The following is a 19,700-nucleotide window of genomic DNA, read 5'->3' as shown; positions in this document are numbered from 1 at the left end:
CTAACCTAACAATTCCAAAACTACTACCTTATACACAGAAGTGTGAAGGGATAAAGAATATGTACATAAAGATATATGAATGAGTGATGGTACAGAACGGCATATGCAAGATGCAGTAGATGGTATCGAGTACAGTATATACATATGAGATGAGTAATGTAGGGTATGTAAACAAAGTGGCATAGTTTAAAGTGGCTAGTGATATATTTTTACCCTCTGCTGTTTCCTGAAGTCCACAATCATCTCCTTTGTTTTGTTGACGTTGAGTGTGAGGTTATTTTCCTGACAACACACCTCGAAGGCCCTCACCTCCTCCATGTAGGCCGTCTCGTCGTTGTTGGTAATCAAACCTACCACTGCAGTGTCGTCTGCAAACTTGATGATTGAGTTGGAGGCGTGCATGGCCACGCAGTCATGGGTGAACAGGGAGTACAGGAGAGAGCTGAGAACGCACCCTTGTGGGGCCCCAGTGTTGAGGATCAGCGGGGTGGAGATGTTGTTTCCTACCCTCATCACCTGGGGGCGGCCCGTCAGAAAGTCCAGGACCCAGTTGCACAGGGCGGGGTCGAGATCCAGGGTCTCGAGATTAGTGATGAGTTCAGAGGTTACTATGGTGTTAAATGCTGAGCTGTAGTCAATGAACAGCATTCTTACATAGGTATTCATCTTGTCCAGATGGGATAGGGCAGTGTGCAATGTGATGGCGATTGCGTCGTCTGTGGACCTATTGGGGCGGTAAGCAAATTGGAGTGGGTCTAGGGTATCAGGTAGGGCGGATGTGATATGATCCATGACTAGTCTCTCAAAGCACTTCATGATGACAGAAGTGAGTGCTATGGGGTGATAGTCATTTAGTTCAGTTACCTTAACTTTCTTGGGATCAGGAACAATGGTGGTCATCTTGAAGCATGTTGGCACAGCAGACCGGGATAGGGATTGATTGAATATGTCCGTAAACACACCAGCCAGCTGGTCTGCGCATGCTCTGAGGACGCGGCTATGGATGCCGTCCGGGCCGGCAGCCTTGCGAGGGTTAACATGTTTAAATGTTTTACTCACGTTGGCCATGGTGAAGGAGAGCCCACAGGCTTTGGTACCGGGCCGTGTCAGTGGCACTGTATTGTCCTCAAAGCGAGCAAAGAAGTTGTTTAATTTGTCTGGGAGCAAGACGTCAATGTCCGCGATGGGGCTAGTTTTCTTTTTGTAATCCGTGATTGACTGTAGACCCTGCCACATAAGTCTCGTGTTTTGAATCGTTGAATTGCGACTCTACTTTGTCTCTATACTGACGCTTTGCTTGTTTTATTGCCTTGCGGAGGGAATAGCTGCACTGTTTGTATTCGGTCATGTTTCCAGTCGCCTTGCCATGATTAAAAGCAGTGGTTCACACTTTCAGTTTTGAGTGAATCAATCCACTGCCATCAATCCACGGTTTCTGGTTAGGGAATGTTTTAATAGTCACAGTGGGTACAACATCACCGATGCACTTGCTAATAAACTCACTCACCAAGTCAGCGTACAAGTCAATGTTATTGTCTGAGGCTACCCAGAACATATCCCATTCCATGTGATCGAAGCAATCTTGAAGCGTGGAATCCGATTGGTCAGACCAGCGTTGGATAGACCTAAGCATGGGTGTTTCCTGTTTTAGTTTATGTCTATATGCTGGGAGCAACAAAATGGACTCATGGTCAGATTTGCCGAAGGGAGGGCGGGGGAGGGCATCGCGGAAGTTAGAGTAGCAATGATCCAGAATGCTACCGGCTCGTGTCGCACATTCGATATGCTGATAGAATTTAGAAAGCCTTGTTCTCAGATTAACTTTGTTAAAATCCCCAGCTACAATAAATGTTGCCTCAGGATATATGGTTTCCAATTTACATAGAGTCCACTGAAGTTCTTTCAGGGCCGTCGAGGTTTCTGCTTGGTGGGGATATACACGGCGGTGACTATAATCAAAGAGAATTCTCTTGGTAGATGATGCCGTCGGCAATTGATTGTAAGGAATTCTAGGTCAGGTGAACAAAAGGACTTGAGTTCCTGTATGTTGTTATGATTACACCATGAGTCGTTAATCAGAAGGCCCTTCTTCTTACCAGAGAGATGTTTGCTTCTGTCGGCGCGATGCGTGAAGAAAACATTGGCGAGTAATATGCTCGGAAGCGGTGGATGGTGTGCTCGCCTTCTAAGTCTGACCAGTAGGCCGCTCTGTCTGCCTCTCTTGCAGCGACCGCGTTGTTTTGGGTCGGCCTCTGGGATTAGATCCCATGTCCAGGGTGGAGGTCCAAACAAAGGATCCGCTTCGGGAAAGTCGTATTCCTGGTTGTAATGTTGGTGAGTTGAAGTCCCTTTTATATCCAGTAGTTTTCCCCGGCTGTATGTAATAACACTTGACATTTTCTGGGCTAACAAGGTAAGAAATAATACATTAAAAAACACAAATTACTGCATAGTTTCCTAAGGAACTGAGGCGACCATCTCTGTCAGTGTGTGTGAAACCATGGGAACGGTGCACCAGTGCATAGGCCACTCACAGCTTTTACAGAGCTTCACAATAGAGCTCAGCCGATACTGCTGACTCTAAACACACAATCACTCAAGCCCAGCTACCCCTTTGAAAGCTCAGTTGGTAGAGCGGAGGACTGTAGGTGCAAATAGCAGAGATCCTTAGATGTTTTTACTTTTGGTCGACTTTTCGATGGCAATTGTTACACTGGACGCAACGGCCAATACACAGGCACCACTGACCCTTGCTTCTACCTAACCTGTAGGTTCTGCCCCTGATCTATCAAACTAGCTCAGTTGGTAGAGCGGAGGATATTTCAAACCAAAACGTGCACACGGGGGCAGGATCGAGTTTAGGAAACCCCGTTCCACAATAGAGGAAGGCCAATACTGCTAACTCTAAATGCACAGTAACAAACACCCTTTCGAGAGCTCAGTTGATAGAGTGGAGGACTGTAGGCGCAAGAGCAGGGATCTTTATGTTGATGGTTTGAAGGAGGATACTTTTTCCATGGCCTCACTGCATTAATCGCATCCAGCCATCTTTGAATTGGACACACAGGAACATCATCCCTCAGCAGCACATCTGAGCCAAGGAGGAGACTTTTTCCTGCGTCGAATGGCTATTTTTTGGAAAATTGAAGCCCGACTGGCCCATAGCCTAAGGATGTTAAGCCCTGTTGGGCCGACAGGTCCAGCTGGGTTCGGGCCAAAAATCTCAACTCTAGCCCCCTTTCAACCCCAACACACTGCATTCGGTGAAGGGGTGGGGGGTGTTTGGGCCCCTATTGTCTACTGCCAATGGTTCACTCCCAACGCACACATAATACTATTGACTCTTTCCTTTTTTCTGTTGACTAACTCACAATCACCCTTCGATAGCTCAATTGGTAGAGCGGTGGACTGTAGTTACAAAAGCAGAGTTCCTTAGGTCACTGGTTCAAATCTGTCTCTTTTCTGGATCTTGTTCGTTTTGAATTATATGTACCATTTCAGCCTGACCGACCAGAGCATATTAAAGGGGACGTAATGTATTTCACAACATGACGTTAGATGGTTCCTCATCCTGAAAGTAGTCTATGCACCAGGGGAAACTGTAATCCATTGCTCAGTTTTGGGTGGGGATGTCTGGACAGTTTGGCTCCATGGTCCACCAGTGATTGCCCCCTATTGTCGACTCACAGCTCACTTTCTTGACTACCCGCACCACCACCCCTTTGATAGCTCAGTTGGTAGAGTGGAGAACTGAAGGTGGGAAAACAGAGATCATTAGGCTGCTGATTCAAATCTGTCTCAAAGGAGGAAATAGCCTCCAGCTTTTAACTGACTTTCTGATGGTCTTATGGCAGGAATCACTGTGCAGCCCCCTCTCCACCTCAAATGCACTGCTCTCAGGACAGTTTGGCCCCCTATTGTCTACGGCTGTTTTGCATTCTGGAAGGATGTCACACTCATGCACGGATACACACGCACACCGTATCCATGCATCCACTGCCAGTGTGTTCAACCATGAGAACACCCATCTGTGCCAGCTCAGCCAAAGTCCACATGCCACTCACAACTCATCGCTCACAGTCAATCATGCTGATTGTAAACACAGTCACAAAGACACCCCTTTGATTGCTCCGTTGGTAGAGCAGAGGACTGTAGGTGAAAGAGAGAATCTCTCGAAGGAGAGAACCTTATATCCTCAAGCTTTGGTAGATGTTTTCAAGGCTTCATGGTAGGAATCACAGCCATCTACTTTTGATTGGGACACAAGAACATACTCTTTCACATACACCTCTGAGCTATGTTCCTCACCTGTCTCAGTTGGTAGAGTGGTGGACTGTAGCTGATACAACAGCAATCCTTAGGTTGCTGGTTCAAAGGAGGGAAAGTGTTCCTGCATCCAATAGCTTGGTTGGTTGGATCATTTGTTGCGAATATCAGGGTTGAATATGAATATGTGCTTACTGTATTTCACATTGGATAAAAAACATTTGCTAAATTACCTTTTTAACAATAGTAATGACACATTTACAGCCCAAACCAATGTGGTGTAACTACATACATACATCAAAAGCTGCTGAAAGGAACTGGACGTAAACTCAAATGAAAACCAAGCGTTTCTGTGCCAGTAAATGTACCACATGAAAGTACTCATCTCACATAACTCCTACCGTCTCCAGAAAGAAAAGAGAGAAAGAGCCCCCAAGACATGTGTGTGTGATGGATGAAAACACTATCTCCCTGTAGCCCACAGAAAGGATGGTGGGATCATTTGACCTTTATTTAACTAGGCAAGTCACTTAAGAACAAATTCTTAATAACAATGACAGCCTAGGAACAGTGGGTTAACTGCCTTGTTAAGGGGGAGAACGCCAGAATTTTACCTTGACAGCTCGGGGATTTGATCTTGCAACCTTTCGGTTACTGGCCCAACGCTCTAACCACTAGGCTACCTGAACCCCCCCATATGCATGGTGTCCAAATCAAATCAATGTTCAATGTAAATAGTCCGATGGCCATTTAATTAATTGTTCAGTAGTCTAATGGCTTGGGAGTGGAAGCTGTTAAGGAGCCTTTTAGACCTAGACTTGGCGCTCCGGTACCGGTAGTTCGTTGGTGATGTGGACACTTGAAACTCTCTCGACCCGCTCCACTACAGCCCCGTCGATGTTAAGTACTGGTCCCCTTGGTGAGGTCATACACACACACACACACACACACACACACACACACACACACACACACAATTATTTTCCCCCGTATGTTTTTGGAATATATTTGGCTAAGTGGCAATGCAATTTTAATCGCTATGGTACTATTTTCACAAGTATGTGATTAATTTTCAAAACTCTTTGTACAAAACTCCAAACTGGTAAGTAACACTTGTAACCCAGCCAGTCTTCCATTCAAAATATTTTGTTGCGCATTGACCCAAAATATATGTTTACTGTGAAATATAATTAGTACATTGGTTTCTCGTCACCAAACATAACATAATGATATCTTCTCAATATAGTTATTTTAACAACCACTAAAAAAAAAAATTTATCTTTGGGACTATTTTCACAAGTATGTGGTGAATTTTCTAAACTCCAAACTGGTAACACTTAGGGGGCACAGGGGCACATAGGGGGCACAGGGGCACTTAGGGGGCACATAGGGGGCACAGGGGCACATAGGGGGCACAGGGGCCACAGGGGCACTTAGGGGGCACAGGGGCACATAGGGGGCACAGGGGCACATAGGGGGCACAGGGGCACTTAGGGGGCACAGGGGCACAGGGGCACATAGGGGATACAGGGGCACATAGGGGGCACATAGGGGGCAAGTTCCCTCTCAGATTTGTATGTCTGTAAAGTAGAAACATAAAAAGTATAATATATACTTGAATGTACTACTATGATGATGACTATTATGATTTCACTTCACAGTACGATTAAAAAAAAATCTGATATTGACAAGAACAGAAATGTACTGTATGTAACAAATCCATGTTTATTGGTCACGTACACAGATGTCACAGAACGTGAACCTCTTGTGTTTCTAGCTCCTCCAGTGCAGTAATACAATATCAATACAATACAAATACGATATTCCAGAAAGTCCAAAACAAGAAAGAAATATATCCCTATGCAGTAAACATCCAAAATGAAGTTGCTGGGGTGTTTTTACACTCTGTTACTAAAATTGCATTGGCCAATACAGAATTGTAATACCAAAATATATGCCATTTTACATAGCAGACAATTTTATCCAAAGTGCCAACAGTCCCCACTTTTTGGTATGTGACCGCAGTGGTAATCGAACCCACAACTCCGTTGTTGCTAACACCATGCTCTTATGAACTGAGCCATGTACAGGACCACTTCCGTGCATAAGTACAATATAATACTGTAAAATATAATACGCTATTACAATACAGGTGGAAGATGTATGATTGCCATTCCCTCTTACAGGCCATTGACGTAGTCATCATACCCCTTGACTTATTCTACATTTTGTTGTGCTACAGCCTGAATTCAAAATGTATTAAATATACTGTATTTTCTCCCACCCATCTACATAAAATACCCCATAATGACAAAGTGAAAACATGTTTATAGAAATTGTTGCATATTGATGGACATCCCTGAGTCTATACATGTCTTTGGCAGCAATAAAAGTTGTGACTATTTCTGGCTAAGTCTCTAAGAGCTTTACATGCCTGGATTGTACAATATTGGCGCATTATTACAATTCTTCAAGCTCTGTCAAGTTAGTTGTTGATCATTGCTAGACAGCTATTTTCAATTCTTGCTATAATTTTCAAGACAATTTAAGTTAAAACTGTAACTAGGCCACTCAGGAACATTCAATGTCTTCTTTGTAAACAACTCCAGTGTAGATTTGGCCTTGTATTTAGGTTATTGTCCTGCTGAAAGGTGAATTTGGCTCCCAGTGTCTTCTGGAAAGCAGACTGAACAAGGTTTTCCTCTAGGATTTTGCCTGTGCTTAGCTCCATTCCGTTTCTGTTTATCCTAACCTCCCCACTCCATGCCGATGACAAGCATACCCATAACATGATGCAGCCTCCAACATGCTTGAAAATATGAAGAGTGGTACTCAGTGATGTGTTGTGTTGGATTTGCCCCAAACATAACACTTTGTATTCAGGACATAAAGTTATTTTCTTTGCCACATTTTTGCCAATTTTACTTTAGTGCCTTATTTGCAAAAAGGATGCATGTTTTGGAATATTTTATATTCTGTACAGGCTTCATTCTTTTTACTCATTTAGGTTAGTATTATGAATTAACTACAATGTTATTGATCCATCCTCAGTTATCTCCTCTCACAGCCATTCAACTCTGTAACTGTTTTAAAGTCTCCGTTGGCTTCATGGTGAAATCCCTGAGCGGTTTTTTCCCTCTCCGGCAAATGAGTTAGGAAGGATGCCTGAGTTAGGAAGGATGCCTGAGTTAGGAAGGATGCCTGAGTTAGGAAGGATGCCTGTATCTTTGTAGTAATTGGGGTATTGATGTACCATCCAACGTGTAATTAATGACTTCACCCCTCTCAAAGGGATATTCAATGTCTGCTTTTTTTTAACCAATAGGTGCCCTTCTTTGAGAGGTATTGGAAAACCTCCCTGTTCTTTGTGGTTGAATCTGTATATATCAAATGTACACAATACCTGTTATCAAAAGTGTCAGCTAAAGATGACATGCAGGGGCTTGCAGGGATTTGTAGTCTACTTTGATGCTAATTAGCATTTTTTTTATATATCTGAGAGTAAATGGAGCTAAATATATTGATAAAAGTCACCTTGTCCTAGAAATATTTACATGGATATGAAAACGTCACGCCAGGGTAAGTCTACACAAAACACAGCCCTTATTCGAAGTGTTTCTAAAATCCCCTATGGGAAAACTGAATGGTGGAAAAACCATTGGAACCCTTTCCCTGTGTTTCATCACTGTATATCATCAGACTGAAGTGTATGGCATGGAAGAGAAAGAGAAAATAATGTCTGATATGCTCCCAAATGTGATTTACTGGAAAGAAAGAGGCCATGATGGACTAAGAATGGTACATGTAGAGTACAGCCCGCAACCCCAAATGACCCCTTGGGGTTTCCTCCATTCGGGCCTGTGGCCTGGATGTCTCCCCACACTTCTCCTAGGAGACAGCTTTCTGTTCCATCTTTACCCGCTTTCCCCATCTCTCTTGCCACAACCAACACTCGTGACTTCTCTCCCGCTCTTCTTCCTCCTCTCTGTCACTGTCTCTCACTTTCTACATCTGTCCATGTCTCCCTCTCCACTTCCTCCTCTCGCTCCCGTTCTGTATCTATCCCTGTCTCTCTTCTTATTGCATACCAAGTGATGTCAGGGCTAATTAAACAGGATGAGAGACTAAGACAAATCCAGCCCCTCATATACTACAGTGGACTGTCTTAGTCTCTAGCTCCAACTTTGTCACAACTTGAAGGGACACTTCTCCGCTGTAATCCTGTAATCATTCAATTATTCACATATGATTTTCAAAATGATCGTTTTTTTTTGTTTGTTATTTTCAATTGAGTCCATCATGCTGTTGTGTGTGATCCTGTATCTGAGGCTCACACACAACCAGAAAGAGGAAGTGAACAGTCGCCAAAGACCACCAATCATATTTGAGTCACAGTGGATGCACCCACTGCACTCAAATTCCCATAAATGAACTGCAATACTAAAGCAATAGGCCTATCAACATTAAAACAATGCCAGAAGCACACTAACAGTTGTTCAGTTGGCTCCTTTTTGAGGACGGTGGGGATTGTATGATGGCATGCCAGTCTAGTGGGCACCAGGTGAAGCCACAGGGCGTTGGAGAGGAGGGATATGAAGGGAAAGGGTCATGTGACTTGGGGTTAGGACAGGTTGGCATCTACTCTCCCAGTGGCTGTTGTCTGCTATTTCAACTGAGTACAGCGTCCAATCCTTTTAGGGCCGCTTTCACCTTGATGACTATTAGCCGTATCATAGTGCCTCTCTGACATTAAAAACAGCATTTGAGAAATTATGCCATTTGTGAAAATTATAGACGAATTGTGAAATCCCTGGAATCCCAGTCATGGATACTTGGACTATAAAGTAATAGAGGAGCCATGATGGTTGACAATTACACTGTGTTTCCATGGTGTGTGTGTGTGTGTGTGTGTGTGTGTGTGTGTGTGTGTGTGTGTGTGTGTGTGTGTGTGTGTGTGTGTGTGTGTGTGTGTGTGTGTGTGTGTCTGTGTGTCTGTGTGTGTGTGCGTGCGTGCGTGCGTGCGTGTGTGTGTGTGCGTGCGTGAGAAGAATGCTTGTGTTGCTCAGCGGTAATGCTGCTATCAGCACATTATGAAGACCTGGAAAGAGAGACAGAGAGGAGTGTGGGGGAAGGAAGAGGGCTGAATGGAGGAGAGGAATGTTCCGTGTGTCAGAGAGCAACATCATCAGCTAATGAAGATCAGTCTTGCTGAGTTAGCAGGCAATCGTTGACGGGGATCGGCTCCCTGCCAAGGTGAAAAACAGGTCGAGTTGTCCTTAAGTGTAATGTCCGTCGTTCGAGCGTGAGGTAGGTTACTCATATTCTTTAATGAAAACCAGGAAAAACAAGAACGAGAAAACCGACGAAACGTACAGCCTTGTAGGGCTCAACAGCAACAATACAAGAACAAGATCCCACAACATAGGTGGGAAAAAAGGCTGCCTAAGTATGATTCCCAATCGGAGACAACGATAGACAGCTGCCTCTGATTGGGAACCACACTCGACCAAACGCAAAGAAATACAAAACATAGAATGCCCACCCAAATCACACCCTGACCAAACCAAATAGAGACATAAATAGGCTCTCTAAGGTCAGACAGATCTAGAAACATCTTACCCTCCCAAATCCTCATCTCAACCACTAGAGGGAGAAACCACAGTCTAGAGGCAATTTAAATTTACTCCAAAATATGACAGCCCCCCCCCCCCACACACACACACACCCTCCACACGCAGGCACACACACACACACATAAGAAAGATCAATAACTGTGGTGTGGATGAAGCCAGCCAGTGTAATGTGGTTGTCTACCTTCTCCTCCCATGGTTTTAGCCTGTCTTGTCATTACTGTCTTATGGTGGAATGCTAACAGCATACTGCTGGGACTGAAGATAATGGAAACTATGGCCAGTGGGACTAGGAGAGGGATTCTATTCACTATGCTAGGGGGTCATCTTTATAGTCTAAAATAAGTGTGGGGCTGTGTGGGTGGATGGGGGGAGGACCAGGATGCCTGTCTGTCATATTTTGGAGAAGATATAAATTGAGTGGATGGGAGAGTGGCAGTTTTACTATCCTTGTGGGGACCAGAAAGGTCACTTCCTCATCTCCCCAGTCTCAATAAGCGAGGGAATGTGTAAAAAATGTATCCCGAGAACAGAGAGGGGAGAGAGAGAAGAGAGGGGAGAGAGTAGAGAGAGAACAGACAGGGGAGAGATCAGAGAGAGGAGAGAGCAGAGAGAGACAGTGGAGAAAGAGCAGAGAGAGGAGAGAGGGAAAAGAGAGAGAGGAGAGCAGAGAGAGATTAGAGAGAGAGGGAAGAGAGAGAGAGAGAGAGAGAGAGAGAGAAGAGTGAGGTTAGAGAGAGAGAGAGAGAGAGAGAGAGAGAAGAGCAAGATTAGAGAGAGAGAGAGAGAGAGAGAGAGAGAGAGAGAGAGAGAGGGGAAGGGTGGACACAGGAAAACCTGTCTCCCTGCAGAGGAAAGGCTGTACAACCACTGCACAACAGCAGAACCTGAGACAGAGCTGCATTCCCTGACAAAATTTAAAAAATATAAAACAATTATAGAGAGTGTCATTTCCCCAAATTTGAAACCCTTATTCAAGGTTTCAAAGACCTCTCTGATAAGAGGGCTGTGGGTTGGCAGCACACTACATTGCTGCCTGCCATAAGTTGAGGGACAGTGTCTGACAGGCCAATCAACCTGCACATGTCCTCTACTGTATGCTTATTGTTGTTGTTCAATGTATGGTTATTTTGACCCTTGGTTATTGTTGTTACTGTTGTCCCGTTGACAAATTTGATTCTTATTATTTTCATATTGTAAATATCCAAAGTAAGCTTTGGCAATGGGTACATTGCTTCGTCATCGTCATGCCAATAAAGCAAATTGAATTGAATTGTCAGAGGGGAGAGAGAGAAGAGAGAGCAGAGAGAAAGGGGAGAGTGAGAGAGCAGAGAGATAGAGAGAGAGAGAGCAAGTGCAGAGAGAGAGAAGAGAGAACAGAGGGAGAAGAGAAAGCTGAAAGACAGAGAGAGAGAGAGAGAGAGAGGGAGGAGAGAGAAGAGAGAGATTAGAGAGAGAAAGAGCAAGAGAGAGAGAGAGAGAGAGCCCGTGGTGTGTGAGTCAACTACGGTACTAAACAGTTTGGGATAACTTCCCAGTGTAAAACCACAGCATCACAATAATTAATTTAATAACAACTCTACATAACACACAAGTCGGCAGAAATACCAGAGACATAGCTACTGGTACGTCGACAGTACAGTCTACAGTACAGTCTACAGTACACATTTACTGTACATGTCTACAGTAGTCTACAGTACACGTTTACAGCACATTCTACAGTATAGTCTACAGTACAGTCTACAGTATACAGTACACGTCTACGGTACACATCTACAGTATAGTCTACAGTCCAGTCTACAGTACAGTCGACAGTATAGTCTACAGTACAGTCTACAGTACAGTCTACAGTACATTCGACAGTATAGTCTACAGTACAGTCTACAGTACACATCTACAGTATAGTCTACAGTACAGTCGACAGTACAGTCTACAGTACAGTCTACAGTACAGTCTACAGTATAGTCTACAGTCCAGTCTACAGTACACGTCTGCAATAGTCTACAGTATAGTCTACAGTACAGTCTACAGTATAGTCTACAGTATAGTCTACAGTACACGTCTACAGTACAGTCTAAGGTATAGTCTATAGTACAGTCTACAGTACACGTCTACAGTCCAGTCTACAGTTCAGTCTACAGTACAGTCCACAGTACAGTCTACAGTACACGTCTACAGTACACGTCTACATTCCAGTCTACTGTATAGTCTACAGTACAGTCTACAGCACACATCTACAGCACACATTTACAGTACAGTCTACAGTCCAGTCTACAGTACGAATTAATCAAGAAACATATGTGAGGGAAAAGAAAAACAAGAGTGAATGTTCCAGAATCCCCTGTACACAACTTTGTAATTGTTTTGCTTTTCACTGCAAAATGAATAGAGGTGAACAGAGGAATGTTTAGAAGAAGGGATAGAGAGATGGGGGTGATATTGAAGAGTGGGAGGGGGGAGGGGAGGGTGGGGTTTAAAAGGTAGTCGTGTGGTTTGGGTCTTTATAGTTGTGTTCTATAAAAACATGGGACAGTCCTTTATACAGGCCAGAGCTCTGTGCTACACTTACAGTTCCACACGCCCTGGGTCCCCACTGTACGTAGGAACATAGTGTGTGTGAGAGGAGTGAGTGATTGTGTCTGTGTGTCCACTGTGTGTGTATGTGTGTGTGTGTACATGTGCATATAGAGTATGCGTGTGTATCTTGTGCGTGTGTATAGAGCCGAGGACCCAAAGTCATTGTCCCCATTGGGGCATGCCACTTTGCCAGAAACAATTTGTCCCTTAGCTGGGCTGTGTGTGTGTGTGAGTGCATGCATGTGTTGCCTCATGAATACCAAGCAGGCAGCCAGACCCCGGGTTCTGGGTCTGCATACTTGGACGGACCCTGCCTCTAAACCTGGCAACTCACCCACTTCACTCTCTCTGGGGGCAATTTAGACAGAGGCAACCCAGCATGTCCAGTTCAAGGACCTCAGCTCTTTCTCTCCGCCAGTTTCCTTCCTCTCCGCTAGTTCAGTCAAGATATCTGTAGTTCATGTCAGAGCCAGACAGGATCATATGCTCCGTCTGAATCACAGTCTCTCCCTACTGCAACCCCAGACTCCCAATACACCACATCACAACAGACTATAGCTGTTGGCTAACACCCTCCATAGAAACTCAGTGAGGCGAAGAGAAAGAGGAAGGGAGCGAAAGCGAGAGAGAGAGACAGAGAGAGACAGAGAGTTCAGTGTATAACTAAATGTAACTCCATATGAGACCCAGTAAAGCCAGTAGTCAGACAGTAAAAGTTCCCAGTAAAGGTTGTTGGAGCAGTGTGGTATTCAGACCATAGAAAGCCAGTCTGGTCGTCTGGTGGTTCTGCTCCTGAGTGTGCAGCCAGAGACAGACTGGACATATGAATGGTGTTATAGCAACAAGATCTCCCGGACTCACTTCATTATGCAACGTTTGTCCATGGGGGGGATAAACGTCTATGGGTAAAGTGAAAGTAGGTAAGGGTCAAGGTTGTTAAAACGGAAGAAAACTTGACTGTTAAGCATTAAAACCCGACAGTTACATTTAGGCAATAATTCCAACTGTTTAAGGATAAGGGTTAAGGTTTGGGATAAAGTTCAAACAGAACAAATGAAAACGAGTGCCTAGCACCGGGATTGAACCCGCGATCCTTGGGACCTGGACAAACGTTGAATACTGAAGTTTATCTCGTGTGACCTCGAGAGAAACGGAAGGGCTTCGCTTCCATCCCACCTAGCCTCATTCACGTAAAACCACTCAGCTCACACCACAGGGGGTGTGTGCTTCTACTCACCGTAGCGGTCAGCGTGGGTCCATGGAGCTGAGCGTGTAGTATGGCCTCATTCACGTGCCCCCTGACTCCAAGCAGGGCCAGTTCCAGGCTGTGTTGTCCGGCCACAGCATTGGTCAGCTCCTCCAGAGCCGCCACATACCGCCGCCACGGCCCGTCCAGCTCGGCCACGCTCGCCAAGCACCCGCGCATCACGTTCAGGCAGTAGCCCACGCACGGCTTGATCAGCGTCAGCCCGCGGCAGTGCGAGCAGTACTGCATCTTGGTCAAGCCACGTAAACACTCTTTGGTGAAGGAAACGTGTTCGGTGGCGTTCATGACTTCGGTGCCCTCGGCGAGGGCCAGGGATAAGGCTCGCCCGGCGCCCAGAGTGCGCCCCAATTCCTGAGCGAGCATTTCGGGGTGAGGGCCGAATGGGTTGACGTCCTGCCGTGTGGCGCGGAGACACTCGCCCCGCTCACCGGACAAACCACCCTGGACGCCCACGCCCGGGTTGACCAGGCGCCCGTAGACGAGCGGGAAGAGGTTGTCGTGGAAACGGGCCACGGCAGTTTCGAGGGAGAGGTTGTGTCCGCGGATGTAGAGGGAGAGGGATGAGAACAGGGCGTTGACATGGGGGAGGGCCTCCCGGGAGAGGGGCGAGTATGTGTCCTCTAGCAGGGAGGATAGGTGGCCCTGGGAGAAGGAGAGCAGGTACTGGAAGGTGTCTGGAGGGAGGGGAGGGGGAAGAAGGGGAGGGAGAAAGGGGGGAGAAGACATCAGGGCCTGGTTACAATTACGTTCATAAAATAATGACAAAACAGAGTATTTAGGCAGTGTAGTGTACAGCGCATTCAGAAAGTACTCAGACCCCTTGAATTTGTCCACATTTTGTTACATTATAGCCTTATTCTAAAATTGATGTAATTGTTTTTTTCCGTCATCAATCTACACACCCCATAATGACAAAACAAAAAGTGTTTTTTAGATTGTTTTGCAAATGTATATATATTTTTTAAAGTATTCAGACCCTTTACTCAGTACTTTGTTGAAGCACCTTTGGCATCGATTACAGCCTCAAGTCTTCTTGGTATGATGCTACAAGCTTGGCACACCTGTATTTGGGAAGTTTCTCCCATTCCTCTCTGCAGATCTTTTCAAGCTCTGTCAGGTTGGATGGGGAGCGTCACTGCACAGCTATTTTCAGGTCTCTGAAGCAATCAAGTTGTAGAAACATCTTGAAGATGATCAATGGAAACAGGATGCACCTGAGCTCAATTTCGAGTCTCATAGCAAAGGGTATAAATAAGGTATTTCTGTTTTATATTTTCTATAAATTAGCAAACATTTCGAAAAGCCTGTTTTCACTTTGTCATTATGGGGAATTGTGTGTAAATTGCTGAGGATTTTTTATATATTTAACCCATATTTAACAAACGTAACAAAATGTGTAAAAAGTCAAGGGGTCTGAATACATTCTGAAGGTACTATATATTCAAACGCACTGTAAGTTTATCTTATAGTCTATCTCTGTCTGTCTGTCTGTCTGTCTGTCTGTCTGTCTGTCTGTCTGTCTGTCTGTCTGTCTGTCTGTCTGTCTGTCTGTCTCTCTCTCTCTCTCTCTCTCTCTCTCTCTCTCTCTCCCCATCTCTCTCTCTCTCTCTCTCTCTCTCTCTCTCTCTCTCTCTCTCTCTCTGTGTCTCTCTCTCTCTGTGTTCTGATGTCATCTCTATTGCATGCCAGCAGATGAAAGAGCAACTGTAGAGAAACTGAGACGGGAGACGCGGTGCCAACCCAACACATGTAAACACACAGACACACACTCGCAAAATATGACATAAAGATACTAAACACACTTTGAAGTAGATTTGTTGTAGCAGAAACACACAAAACACACATACAGTCCAGTCTACAGTACACGTCTACAGTACAGTACTCAATATCTTGTTAATGTTTGTATGTGCTTGCATGTTTGTGTGTGCGCAATCAGACACTTTCCTGCCAAGCCAGTACCCACCCACCCATCCACACACACACACACACACACACACACACACACACACACACACACACACACACACACACACACACACACACACACACACACACACACACACACACACACACACACACACACACACACACACACACACACAGGGAGTGAAACCGAACAACAGTCATCTCTCCCAGTCAACAGCTGCATAACCTAATACCAGTGTGCTGTGCTGATAGGGACAGGGACATCCCACCAGGGACTCTCCACTCTACGGCCCTAGAAAACCACAAGGCTAAATTTCTAATGTTCCACCGCAATGCATAATCACCACAGCAGCTCTGTGCACAAGCAAACAGTCACATATACATACAAGCATGAACACACACAATCAGGCATTGGCGTTTGGTGTGTGTGTGTGTGCGCATGCATATGTGACTGTCTGCATGGCTGTGTGTGTGTGTGTGTGTGTGTGTGTGTGTGTGTACATGCACATGCTTTTGTGTGTATATCCGTGCACGTGGGTGTGTGTGTGACGAACATCGAGCGTCCAATGAGTCATATTCTGTCTCTGGTTTAACAGCCACAGTGAGGTGACCAGATAGACAGTTGAGGTCGTGTGAATGTGACTGACAGACAGGCAGGGCTGCGTCTGTCACTGTGCCCGATCAGGAAGACTAATAAAGTTCAAAGTCAAAGGTGAGGGGGCCGGGGATAATAGTCAAACAATACATCGTTGGGATAGAGAGGGGGGGAGAGAAAGAATGTGAGAGTGGGGGGGGGGGCAGAGAGGGGATGAAAAGGGTAGAGAAAGAAAGGGAAGCAGAGCGAGAGAATGAGAGAGAGGTCTAAATCACAAGACAGCTAGAGAGAGGGGGAAAGAGAGAGAATAATTCAACAGAGGGACGGAGAGAAAACGACAAGGAAAAAGATTGATGAAACGGAGGAAGGGATCGAGAGAAAAAGCCGAGAGAGAAACTCTCTGTAACCAGCTCAAAGCCTCCACTCCCCAGCCCTGTTGAGTTGAGCAGCAGCGGCAGTGCCAGTATGTTACAGGCTGCTTGGCCTGGCCAGCGGGATGAAAACCACAGGGCACTCGGCCCCACTACGTGCCAGCAGGGTTGGGTTACGGCGCTACAGAGCTGTAGTCTTCAGGAGGCAGGGACCAGCCACGACACAGACCCTCAGTCAAACAGCTCAAAGCAGGGCTAGATAGACAGGGAGGCAGGCCGACCCAGGAAAATAGGAACAACAAGCTTTTGTTCTGGTAGTGATACCCTTCAGCTAATCAAGGTCTTGATGATTGCTAGTTCAATCGGGAGTGTTAGTGCTGGTTTGAAACAAAAACCTGCAGCCTGCTCGCAACATGCCCACCAAGGTAAGGTTGTAGCAAGATTACCTGGTAAGAACTGAACAATCTATCACTAGCTGATCTATATAAAAAAGTACAATTCACGACCACTCTCTCGGGAGCCAATCTAGGCTACTCCCTTTCGATATTTAGGTCGACACTTTGTGAGGACATCCTGTGTTCTACTGAATTAGAGGTGCATGTTTTCATTATATCTACCTCTGGGGGAATGAAACAAGACTAGAGAGACCAGAACAACTTCTGAACATGGAGAAAAACAACTACTGTACGAAGTGGATTCCGCCTATTGAACCACACCGGGCTAGGATACATCTGGCTTGAATAGGACCCCGGGTCCTGAACCGGTCTCTGTTTCTCCGTGGCTATTAGCTCTGGGTCAACTGTCCACCTCTCAGGCACTGCTTTGACAAAGCCCATACGCTCTTCTTTAGTTCGTCTCTGTCGCTGTCTCTCTCTTCTAACGGATTTGGCTGTAGTCTTTGTGTTAAATCACATTGTTGATCCTCTCCTCCATCTTCTGGATCAGGGGAATATAGTTTGAAAACGATAAACCCAATACCATAAACCTAATACTTGGTGGGAACTCCACCAAGTGGTCACCACGGTCCCATCACGGTCGACTTGTGTTCGACCACTGTCTGACAGCTGTGTCCGCTGTTCTAGAACACAAACATCCCTCCCTGGGTGGCGATCATTATGACTTCACTGTCTCTCACCACAAAGAACTCTGGGATATGGTGAAATACCTTTAAGTCGTAATCATCAGTTTTTATGTGAGGCCATGATTAGAGATTTGTCAAGCAGTCTTTGAGTCCTGGACACATAGCATGACCCTAGCAAACTTGTTTTGCTTCCTACACCACAGAACTCTAGGGCCTGCATTGTTGTGGCACAACGTGTCATGAACACGATATTAAACAATGTTAAAGAGGTAGTTTAGCCCCCTTTAAAGGGTTGGCTGGGCAGTGAGCTAAAGGGGTGGTTTACCCCTTTAGAGGGTTGGTCAGGCAGTGAGCTAAAGGGGTGGTTTACCCCTTTAGAGGGTTGGTCAGGCAGTGAGCTAAAGGGGTGGTTTACCCCTTTAAAGGGTTGGCTGGGCAGTGAGTTAAAGGGGTGGTTTACCCCTTTAGAGGGTTGGTCGGGCAGTGAGCTTAAGGGGTGGTTTACCCCTTTAGAGGGTTGGTCGGGCAGTGAGTTAAAGGGGTGGTTTACATCTTTAAAGGGCTGATCAGGCAGTGAGTTAAAGGGGTGGTTTACATCTTTAAAGGGCTGATCAGGCAGTGAGTTAAAGGGATGGTTTACCTCTTTAAAGGGCTGGTCGGGCAGTGAGTTAAAGGGGTGGATTACCCTTTTAAAGGGCTGGTCGGGCAGTGAGTTAAAGGGGTGGTTTACATCTTTAAAGGGCTGGTCGGGCAGTGAGTTAAAGGGGTGGTTTACATCTTTAAAGGGCTGGTCGGGCAGTGAGTTAAAGGGGTGGTTTACATCTTTAAAGGGCTGGTCGGGCAGTGAGTTAAAGGGGTGGTTTACCCCTTTAAAGTGTTGGCCGGGCAGTGAGTTAAAGGGGTGGATTACCCCTTTAAAGGGCTGGTCGGGCAGTGAGTTAAAGGGGTTGTTTACCCGTTTAAAGGGTTGGTCGGGCAGTGAGTTAAAGGGGTGGATTACCCCTTTAAAGTGTTGGTCTGGCAGAGAGTTAAAGGGGTGGTAACCCCTTTAAAGGGTTGGTCGGGCAGTGAGTTAAAGGGGTGGTTTACCCGTTTAAAGGGTTGGCCGGGCAGTGAGTTAAATGGGTGGTTTACCCGTTTAAAGGGTTGGTCGGGCAGTGAGTTCGTGAGTTAAAGGGGTGGTTCCACATTGAGTGCATATGAAGGAGAATGCCACAAACACCACAACCACCGTAGCCCAAACAGAGTTCATATTTATGGCGTTGCAATGAGACATTATACAGCGTCTTATACCAGCGCTGGCCTCGCCAAGCCTCTTATAAACAACTCCACTTTATTCACTGCTAGAGCTATTTCCTACTTTCTATTCTGCCCGGCGACCAAGGGCTTTTTCTGAGGTAATAACGCCTAAAGTGTTGTGGCTCGTACTTTGCAGTGCAGCCACAATAACAAATGGGTCAAAATAACCACAGTCAGTGGCAGTGAGTTGTATGGGTTTTGACCACAACTATGGCATCCCTCCCCCAGTGTGGCGCGGAGCTCCTAGCCACTTCCCCAACGGGAGCAGACCTGTCTGGGGGAACAGAGAGGGGAGCGAGGGGAAAGATCCAGGGCCAAACCTTGATGGTAGGGGTGCCAGCCCGACCCTCAGCCGAGACACGTGGCACCACAGATCTCTCTGTCTGTGTGTGTGTGTGTGTGTGCTCGTGTGTGTGTGTGTGTGTGTGTGTGTGTGTGCTTGTGCTCGTGTGTGTGTGTGTGCTCGTGTGTGTGTGTGTGCTTGTGCTCGTGTGTGTGTGTGTGTGTGTGTGTGTGTGTGTGCGCGTGTGCGTGTGTGTGCGTGTGTGCGTGTGTGTGTGTGTGTGCGTGTGTGTGTGCGTGTGCGTGTGTGTGTGCGCGTCTGTGTGCTCGTGTGTGTGTGTGTGTGTGTGTGTGTGTGTGTGTGTGTGTGTGTGTGTGTGTGTGTGTGTGTGTGTGTGTGTGTGTG

At 46.0% G+C, this 19,700-nt stretch overlaps 1 protein-coding gene across 2 annotated transcripts in view; it reads right to left on the bottom strand.

Moving 5' to 3' along the window:
* The window catches only part of LOC139387100 (glypican-5-like), a 204,899-nt gene that overhangs the window by 130,519 nt on the left and 54,680 nt on the right, over positions 1 to 19,700 (bottom strand). For both annotated transcript variants that reach the window (XM_071133103.1, XM_071133102.1), the window contains exon 3: positions 13,711 to 14,414. In XM_071133103.1, coding sequence (XP_070989204.1) covers positions 13,711 to 14,414 — 704 coding nt within the window. The remainder of the gene's footprint in view (positions 1 to 13,710; positions 14,415 to 19,700) is intronic.

This window comes from Oncorhynchus clarkii, chromosome 28, assembly GCF_045791955.1.
Source record: "Oncorhynchus clarkii lewisi isolate Uvic-CL-2024 chromosome 28, UVic_Ocla_1.0, whole genome shotgun sequence".
In the NCBI taxonomy this organism is placed as follows: domain Eukaryota; kingdom Metazoa; phylum Chordata; class Actinopteri; order Salmoniformes; family Salmonidae; genus Oncorhynchus; species Oncorhynchus clarkii.
Note: the sequence above shows the minus strand (reverse complement) of the source record. Positions and strands in the feature narration are given on the sequence as shown.